The sequence below is a fragment of the Carlito syrichta genome, unplaced genomic scaffold (assembly GCF_000164805.1).
Source record: "Carlito syrichta isolate Samal-C Ts95f unplaced genomic scaffold, Tarsius_syrichta-2.0.1 Scaffold309641, whole genome shotgun sequence".
In the NCBI taxonomy this organism is placed as follows: domain Eukaryota; kingdom Metazoa; phylum Chordata; class Mammalia; order Primates; family Tarsiidae; genus Carlito; species Carlito syrichta.
In genome coordinates this window covers 295410-305321 of record NW_007253737.1, presented here as the reverse complement: position 1 = coordinate 305321, position 9912 = coordinate 295410, and the positions used below count along the sequence as shown (strand labels likewise).

The 9912-nt window shown below is 46.0% G+C and overlaps 1 protein-coding gene across 11 annotated transcripts in view; it reads right to left on the bottom strand.

The window, feature by feature from the left end:
* Positions 1-6856: 6856 nt before the first annotated feature.
* SAP130 (Sin3A associated protein 130) overlaps positions 6857-9912 on the bottom strand; it is an 87851-nt gene continuing 84795 nt past the window's right edge. For 8 of the 11 annotated variants that reach the window (XM_008067476.1, XM_021717294.1, XM_008067477.1 and 5 more), the window contains 2 exons: positions 8049-8162; positions 6857-7793 (listed from right to left, as the gene is read on the bottom strand). In XM_008067476.1, the coding sequence (XP_008065667.1) occupies positions 7635-7793; positions 8049-8162 (273 nt within the window). In that variant the 3' untranslated portion in view covers positions 6857-7634. The remainder of the gene's footprint in view (positions 7794-8048; positions 8163-9912) is intronic. The other 3 variants (XM_021717297.1, XM_021717300.1, XM_021717298.1) reach the window with 1 other exon arrangement.

Here is a 9912-nt window from a genome sequence, read left to right as displayed (position 1 = left end):
ATATATATATCCAATGGAACAGAAATCAGGCACTTGCACAGATACTTGTATGCCAATGCTCCCTGCAGCATTACTCGCAATAGCCAAAAGGCAGACGCAACCATCAACAGATAAATGAACTAAAAACTGATATATACTTGCAATGGAATGTTCTTCAGACTTTAAAAAGGACTGAAATTCTGATGCATGCTACAACAGTGATGAACCCTGAAAGCCTTGTGCCAAATGAAATAAGCCAGATGCAAAAGAAGAAATATTGTACAATTCTATTACATGAGATATTCAGATAGACACACCTGTAAAAAACAAAGCTAAGAGCCAGGCGCACAGTGATTACCAGGAGACTAATTAGAGATTAATTAATTAGAGATTACCAGGGGATTAATGGTTACAGAGCGGTATTGAAAGATCTTTAGAAAAAAGTGGCATTGGCTACATAACAATGTGAGTATTAATTCATGTCACTGATTTGTGTACTTAAATAGTTTCTGGGGTTTTTTTGAGTTGGCGTCTCACTCTGTCGCCCAGGCTGGGGTACGGTGGCCTGCCCACGGCCACCCCAGAGTCGACCTGCTGGGCTCAGGCGATCCTTCCACCTCAGCCTTCCAAGTAGCTAGAACTATAGGCGCGTACTACCATGCCTAATTTTTTTTTTTTAATTTATTGTAGAGATGAGGTCTCGCCAAGTTGTCCAGGCTGTTCTCGAACCTGTGGCTCAGGCAAGCCTCTCACCTCAGCTTCCCAAAATGCTGGGATTACAGGTTTGAGCCACACGCCTGGTCTTAAATGGCAAATTTTTATGTTATATTTTTAAAGCAATTAAAAAAATTAATGCAATAAATAAAAAAACTGAATTATATACTTAAAATGGGCGAATTTTATGGTAATACATTATATCTCAACGAAGCGGTTTAAAAAAATTTTTAAATATTAAAAAATAAGGCCAGCTGCAGTGGCTCATGCCTGTAACCCCAGCAATTTGGAAGGCCGAGGTGAGCAGATTGATTGAGCCCATGATTCCAGACCAGCCTGGGCAACATAGTGAAACCTCATTTTTACAAAACAACAAAACAAAATTAGCAGCTTGGTGGTACGTGCCTGTAGTCCCAGCAATTAAGGGAAAGGGTCACTTGAGCCAAGGAGGCAGAGGTTGCTATGAGCTGTGATCGTGGTGATCATGCCACTGCACTCCAGCCTGGGCCACAGAGTGAGACTCCGAAGCAAAAAAAAAAAAATCAATTATATTTCTACACAGTACTAATGAGCAAACCAAACATGAAATTAACAATTCTTTGTACAGCATCACAAACATAAAATACTCAGAAATGAGTTAAGCAAATGAAGTGAAAAACTCATACTGTGAATATGACAAAACACTGTTGAAAGAAATTACAGTAGTACTAAATAAATGGAAAGACATCCCATGTTCACGAATTGGAAGTCTTAATATTAAGATGGCAGAATTCCCCAAATTGATCTATAAATTCAACACAATCCATATCAAAATCCCAGATGACTTCTTTGCAGAAAGTGACAGGCTGACCCTAAATTCACATAGGAATTCAAGAGACTCCCAACAGCCAGGTCAGTATCAAAGAGTAATGAGCCAGGTTCGGTGGTTCAGCCTGTAATCCCGCGCCTTGGGAGGTTGAGGTGAGTGAATTGCCTGAGCCCGTGGGTTCAAGACCCGCCTGGGCAACTTGGTGAGACCCCATCTTTACAATAAATCAAAAAATTAGCTGGGCGTGGTAGCGCACGCCTGTAATTCCAGCTACTTGGAAGGTTGAGGCGGAAGGATGGCCGGAGCTCAGCAGGTCGAGGCTGTGGTGGCTGGGAGCGGCCACTGCACTCCAGTCTGGGCAACAGAGTGAGACTCCAACTCAAACCTCCCCCCAAAAAACAAAAACAAACCCAAAAGAATAATGAACTGGAGAACTCACACTTCTCAATTTCAAAACTTACCACGGAGTTTTGCAATAAATATACAGTATGGTAGTGGTCTAAGAATATTCCATAGATCAGCAGTCCCCAACCTTTGTGACCAACGGGGAAATGGACAAATGGTGGCACATCCACCCAGCAGAATATACGACTGCAAAAGAAACAACTTGCTGACATACACAAGGAATGGAAGGAATTACGCTGAGCAACACGAACATGTAGGTGCTGGGTAAATCTATTTACATAAAGGCAAAGCGCACACAAAGCTTATCAATGTTGACAGATGTACATCGGACTTTCCCTGCTGGGGGTGGGCAGAGGCGACTACCAGAAGGCACTTTCTGGGGTCACGGAAGCATCAGGTGCTGGCTACGGGTGTGCGTGCTTGGTAAATCTTATTAAGATTTGAGCACTCTGCACTGCATGCCACAACAAAGATGGCTATTTGAAAGAAAAGGAGATGGTTACTTTGAGGGCAGTCAGAGGGATGTGACTGGAATGCAGCCATTGTGGGGCTTCCGTAGACAGAAGATGACTGACACGGTTCTATTGCTTACTGTGGACGGCGACTGGAAAGTCGTTCATCTTTCAAGAATTTATGGGCTGGGCTCAGGGGTCAGCCTGTCATCCCAGCACTTTGGGAGGCTGAGGCGAGTGGATTGCTTGAGCCCACGGGTTCGAGACCAGCCTGGGCAACTTGGCAAGACCTCGTCTCTACAACCAATCAAAAAATAAGCTGGGCGTGGTAGTGCGTGCCTGTAGTTCCAGCTACTTGAAAGGCTGAGACGGAAGGATTGCTGGAGCCCAACAGGTCGGTGCTGGGGTGGCCGAGAGAGTGCCACTGCCCTCCAGCCTGGGTGACAGAGTGAGAGTCCAACTAAAAAAAAAAGAATTTATGAAGTTGTACTTTTGGTTCATGTGAGAAAGTTTTCTGGATTCATGTGGCATTCTGTGATCTGAAAAAACAAAACCACCTTTATAAGGTGCCTGTTTCATCACAGGTTGAGTTGAACTATATAATCTGCAAGTAATTTTTTCTTTTTTTTAAGTTGGAGTCTTACTCTGTCACCCAGGCTGGAATGCAGCGGCATGACCACGGCCTCAACTCTTGGGCTCAGGTGATACTTATACCTCCTGAATAGCTGAAACTCTAGGTGTGTGCCACCATGCTGGGCTAGTTTTTTGACTTTTTTGTAGAGATGAGGCCTGGCTATGTTGTCCAGGCTGGTCTTGAACTCCAGGCTCCAGTAGTCCTCCTGCCTCAGCCTCCCAAAGTGCTGGGATTACAGGCATGAGCCACTGCACCCAGCCTATAAATAACTTTTGAACCCTAAACTTGTATGAATCTATATTATTACTGTAAGAATCACTGGAAAGGAAAATGTTATAAGAAATTTTCTATTTAATGAACTGTTGGAATATACAGGCATTTTTTTCTTTTTTAGAGACAAGGTCTTGCTTTGTCACCAGGCTGGAGTGCAGTGGCAAGATCCTAACTCACCATAACCTTGAACTCCTGGACTCAAGTCAGCTTCCTGCCTCAGCCTCCTCAGTAGTTGGGACTACAGGCACGTGCGACTATGCCCAGCTGATTAAAAAACATTTTTTGTAGAGACAGGGGTCTCACTGTGTTGTCCAGGCTGGTCTCAAAATTCCTGCCCTCCATTGATTCTCTTGTCTTGGCCTTTCACAGTGCTAAGGATTACAGGCATGAGCCACAGTGCCTGGTCTGGAATATCCAGGTTTAAAAAAAAGTATGAAAGATTTTCTGCACCAGGCAGATGGGCTAAAACTTTTTACCAGACTTGCTTCTTTGACTTTTGCACTATAAAGTACAGGAACCAAATTCAAGTGCTAGTCTAAGTATGTTTCTGATATTTAAGTACATACATTTTTCTGGTCACTCTGGACTTCTCAGCACTATTTCCTGGTCATAAATCCCTGGTAAGCACAATTTAAAATAAAACCACCAATAAAAATGTTGTATATAAGAATATAGCCATAAAAGGAACACAAATGTACAAAAACTTTTTCTGCAACATTAAAAACCTGTGAATAACCTAATGTCTTTTTACAGACGATGAAATAAATAACCTGTGGACTATCCATGCAATGGATTGCTACTCAGCAATAAAAAGCAATGAACTCTGAAACAAGCAACATGAACAAATCTCAGCATGAAATTTCCTCTATGCTGAGAGACAGAAGCCAGACTCCCTCCTTCAAAAATGGGTATACTGTAGGATTTCATTCATTTAAAATTCTAAAAAATGCAAACTAGAGGGACAGAAAGCAGACCAATGCCTACCTGGGCATGGGAAAGCAGATAGATGAGGGAAGGAGGCAAGAAATCTGAGGCACAAGAAAACTTTTGGGGCTCACAGATAGGTTCACTGATTGTGCTGATGGTTTCACGGTGTCTACCTTTTTGGCATCAGGAACCAGTTTTGTGAAAAACAATTTTTCCACGAACCTGGGGTGGGAGAGGGAAGGGGGGATGGTTTTGGGATGATTCAAGTGCATAACATTTTGGTTCACTTTATTTCTATTATTACACTGTAATAGATAGTGAAATAATCATACAGCTCACCATTAAAAAAAAGAGGTGCAAATGGAAGTTGTAAATAAAATAGTGGATGGGCCACACACGGACTAAAATAAGTGTTGGATTCGGACTTAAAGCCTGCCACCAGTGCAGCGTACAACTGTTGTCCATTGATTCACTTGCCACACACCGACAGGGTTTTGATAAGAATCTGCAAGCAATTGACTAATGCTGGCCTCTGTGCAGTCAAACCTCACTGCTCATGTTCATCTGTACTTGCAGCTGCTCCCCGGCGCGAGCATCACTGCCTCAGCTCCACCTCAGACCATCAGGTATCAGATTCTCACAAGGAGCGTGCAACCTAGGTCCCCCGCGTGTGCAGTTCACAATAGGGATCGGGCTCCCAGAATCTAACACCACTGCTGACCTGACAGGAGGCAGAGCTCAGGCAGTGAGGAGAGCGAGGGAAAGGCTGCACACACAGAAAAGGATTCCCTGGCTTGCCACTGCTTACCTCCTGCTGTGCAGCCCAGTTCCTAACAGGCCACGGAACAGTGCCAGTCTGTGGTCCAGGGGCGTGGGACCAGTGCTTTAAAAAGTTTATTGTGTATTAGCGGCTCAGACCTGTAATCCCAGCATTTAGGGAGGCCAAGGCAAGAGGACTGCCTGAACTCAGGGGTCTGAGACCAGCCTGGGCAACATGGTGGGACCTCATCTCTATAATAAATAAAAAAATTAGCTGGGCATGGTGGCATGTGCCTGTGGTTCCAGCTACTTGGAAGGCTGAGGCAGAAGGATAGCCTGAGCCCAGCAGATGGAGATTGTCGTGGCCATGATTGTGCCACCACACTCCAGTCTGGGTGACAGTGAGACTTCAACTCAAAAAAAACCCCAAAAACAAAAAAACAAGAAGGGTTATCTCCAGTCTGGAAACATAGTGAGATCCTGGGTCAGGGAAAAAAAAAAAAAAAATCAACTGGGTGTGCACTGCACTCTAGCCTGGGTAACAGAGTGAGACCCTGTCTAAAAAAAAGAAATGAGCTGGGCTCGGTGGCTCAGCCTGTAATCCCGCGCTTTGGGAGGCTGAGGTGAGTGGATTGCCTGAGCCCGCGGGTTTGAGACCCGCCCAGGCAACTTGGCGAGACCTCGTCTCTACAATAAATCAAAAATTAGCCGGCGTGGTAGCTTGCGCCTGTAGTTCTGGCTACTTGGAAGGCTGAGGTGGAAGGATCGCTGGAGCCTAGCAGGTAGAGGCTGCGGCAGCCGGGAGCGGCCACTGCATTTCAGTCTGGGCAACAGAGTGAGACTCCAACTCAAAAAAAAAAAAGAAATGGGTTATTTAAGTTCCCCCGCACCCCGCCACACACACACATCTGGTTTTGTTTAAACAGTGACAAAACTTCCGGAGAACGTGTCTGCAACATGGGACCCCAAATACCTGAATCCTCTCCTGCACTAGCCAGGAGAACATATGTGACCACGGGGCAATGTCTGTATAGATGGGAAACTGAATGCTGTTTTTTTTTTTATTTGCACACACCTAGCTAATTTTTTCTTCCCAGCCACAAGGATTCTCCCCCTCAGTCCCGCAAAGTGTTGGGATTACAGGTGTGAGCCCCCACGCCTGGCCAACGAATACTGTTCTAGGAGTCACACAGGACTGGTGCCTAGTCAAGAACTGGCTCCACATCCCAAGGTAACAGCCCTCGTGAAGCGGCCTTGACTGCCTGCCCCAGAACATTCTCTAGCCTAGGCTATGCAGGCTTAGGCGGCCTAACCCCGGAAAGGCCAAAAGCTTGCGTGGCTTCCTACTACCCCAACCCCACAGCAGATGACAGCCTACCACTCCAGCGTGAGGAAGGCAGTCTCGGGCGTGCCCGATGGTTGGCTCCAGAGGTGCAGGCAGAATGGCACACACTCCCGCCTCAAATCTCAGGTCACGTCAAAGAGAGGCAGCAGCCTTGAGGCAGTCTCTCTCAATGTGCCCCAAGGAGGCGAGATCGAAGGGAGCAGGCCGGCCGGCCAATCTTGTGCCCAAGGGAGGCGAGCCTGAGCTACTTGGCCACTCAACTGAGTTCCGAGGAAGGAGAGCAACCTTGTGAAAGGAATCCACCCACCTGAAAGCTCCACCCCTACAACAAAAGCTCTAACAACGCCATCACGTGGTCGTTTATATCTGCGCTGGGCCACCATACAGCCTTGTTTCATTTAAGATAACCAAGATCCAACAGACTTCATCCCCTCCTGAGTAAGGAAAACTCTGTGTAACAAAACAGACTCTCCATAACGTGCGCGGAACTGTAGCAGGGTACAACATGTCCATGAAGTTCAGTACAACACTGATTCACTTGACAGAAAGATGCAAACTGCCTATGTACAAAAACCTCTTTGAGTCCTTTATTGACGTTTGGAGATGTGTGGTACATACAGGTAACAGCATCACACCAGCTACAGAAGTGCAGATAACCAAAAACGTATTTCGGAACAAGGATCTGAGGGCAACGTGCAGTGTTGCCTGCTCTGAACTGCCATGAAGACCCAACTCTGACACACGCGGGACAGACAATGTAGCAACTTCACTTGGAAATGGTTCTTTTAAAAAATGATGAGAACTCGCAGTTCAAACCCTTTAGAGTGGACGTGGCAGCTCGCTTGCTGCTGTGGCACTGCTGTTAAAGGCCAACTTGGACATCTGAAGGTCGGGCAGAAGAACCAAACTGGGTGAGCGGAAGAGGCTTTATTTTCAGTGTAGAGAGAGAGCAGATGGTCCAAGTGGATACTTTCTGTCCAGGCGCAGCATGAGGCCTGCAGGAATCCACCAGATAAACGGTCTATAATCCAGACAGCTGAAAAGTGCCAGCCAGCCATCCCTGTCGCCGCTTCCAACCGGTGGACACTGACGCAGCAGAGTCACGTAAGACACAGAGCAGGGCTGACAGGATGCGCCTGAATGAAACAAGGGGGCTCACTATGTCCGGTCAGCTGATCCTTCATGCCACTGGATGCCATGGGTCCCTCCGTTTGCACGTGTGAATTAAGGAACACTTCCTTTATTCCAATATTCCACTTTGGAAATAACCAGAACCCTCCCCCCACCCCACCATCATTCTTCATAAACTCTGTTTCCAAACTCCGGATTCTTCTGGGTCTAGACTTTTTCCTTTCGCTTCAATTTTGACACTTTTTTGACAGTTCCATTCTTGTTTAGAAGCTTCAGGACACGATCTTTATGATCTAAAACCTTAAGCATGGAGTCTCTGGCCTCGCTTATTTGATCCATCACAAGTTTACACCTCTGCATGTTTCCCTGAAACACAAGACATCGCGTCATCAACCAGTGATCATGAGCACAATCTAGCCACTTAAAGCAGCTGTGCACCTTTGTGCAGAGGCCATGTGAGGCTTTTACTAGGAGAACATGTCTTCGTGCTTTCCAGCAATGCAGACTGAACCGAACAGTGGGTTTTACTGAAGACAGTGGTGGAGGTGAGAGCGGGAGCAGGACTTTATGGCAAGCGACTCCCTAAAATGGACGACTGGAAGGGAAAGGGCTCACTCAAACCTGTATGAGTTCGTTTATGCGGTGCAGGTCATCGTCAGTTGCTGCTTTCTTCTTGGGGATGATCCCTTCCTGCAGGTTGGTGAGTCTTTCATAGACATCATGCTCCAGATTCGTCTGCAACACACAAAGGGGAGGACACCATGGCCTCAGACACACTTTTCCACGTCTACCTCAGGCAAATAAGCCCGCTCTGAATCACCTCTGTAAACTGAGTAAGGTCTGTTTGGGTGATAAAAATCCTTTCTCCCAAGACCAAAGGTACTCAGGTTAACAAATAGTAAAGAAAATGGACTGATGAAGATTTACATTGTGATTTTCCATAGTTCAGCACCTACCTTCAAGGGTAACTTCTAAATATGCTCAGAATTCACAATTCCTCGGAAGAACAAGCCTACAAGTTTCACGGAAATTATTTTTTGCCTCAGAAATGACTTTTTGCTAAGTAAAAACTAGCCAAGACAGGACATTTTTTAGACCCTGACAAGAGACAATGTTCTTCAGAACATTGCTATTCAAAAGCAGGGAGAAATGGATAAGGCTGTTGCTTTCTCTTCACCTGGTTGGTGATGGAGGGGTTCTCACCCTAGGGTTATGGAAACGGCTGAGCATATAAGATCAGTATTGGACAGATGAGATTGACAGCAGTTTATGAGACACATATATGGTCATGTGTCTCTTAACAATGGAGATCTGTTCTAAGAAATGTAGTTAGGCAATTTAATGAACATGAACATGACAGAGTGTGCATATGTACATCTAGACGGTCTAGCCTGTAGTGCACCTAGGTCATATGGCATGGTCTATGCTCCTAAGCTACAAACCTATGCAGCCTGTAACTGTATTGAATACTGTGAATACTGTGGGCAACTGTAATACAGTGATGGAGATCTGTGCATCTAAACATAGGAAAAGTACAGTTAAAATGCAGTATAGGCTGGGTGTGGTGGCTCACACCTGTAATCCCAGCACTTCGGGAGGCAGAGGCAAGAGGACTACCTGAGCCCAGGGGTTTGAGACCAGCCTGGGCAACCTGGCGAGACCTTGCCGCTACAAGAAATCAATAAATTAGCAGGGCATGGTGGCAATGCCTGTAGTTCCAGCTACTTGGAAGGATGAAGTGGAAGGATCACCTGAGTTCAGCAGGTCAAGGCTGCAGTGGCCACGAGCATGCCCCTGCACTCTAGCCTGGGTGACAGATTAAGACTCCAACTCTCACTCAAAAGAAAGAAAGAAAGAAAGAAAAATGCAGTATAAGAGACAAATGGTGGTAACACCAGGCACAGGGCACTTGCCATGAACGGAGTTTGCAAACTGGAAGTTGCTTTGAGTGAGACAGTGAGTACGTGATGAGTGGATGGAAGGCCTAGGACATGACTATGCGCTACCGTAGACTTTATAAACGTGGCACATATAGGCCACACTAAAATTATAAAAAATATTTTTCTTCCTTTAATAATAAATAAAACTTAGCATACTGCAACTCTTTCACTTTAAACTTTTTGGGCTGAGTACGGTGGCTCATGCCACACCTGTAATCCCAGCACTTTGGGAGGCTGAGGCAAGAGGATTGCTTGAGCCCAGCAGTTTGAGACCAGCTTAGGCAACATAGCCAACGAGATCCCTGTGTCTCTACAAAAATAATTTAAAAATCAGCTGAAGCCGGGCTCGGTGGCTCAGCCTGTAATCCCACGCCTTTGGGAGGCTGAGGTGAGTGGATTGCCTGAGCCCGCGGGTTCAGGACCCACCTGGGCAACTTGGCGAGACCTCATTTCTACAATAAATAAAAAAATCAGCTGGGCATGGAAGCACATGCCTATAATTCCGGCTACTCAGAAGGCTGAGGCGGAAGGATCGCCGGAGCCCA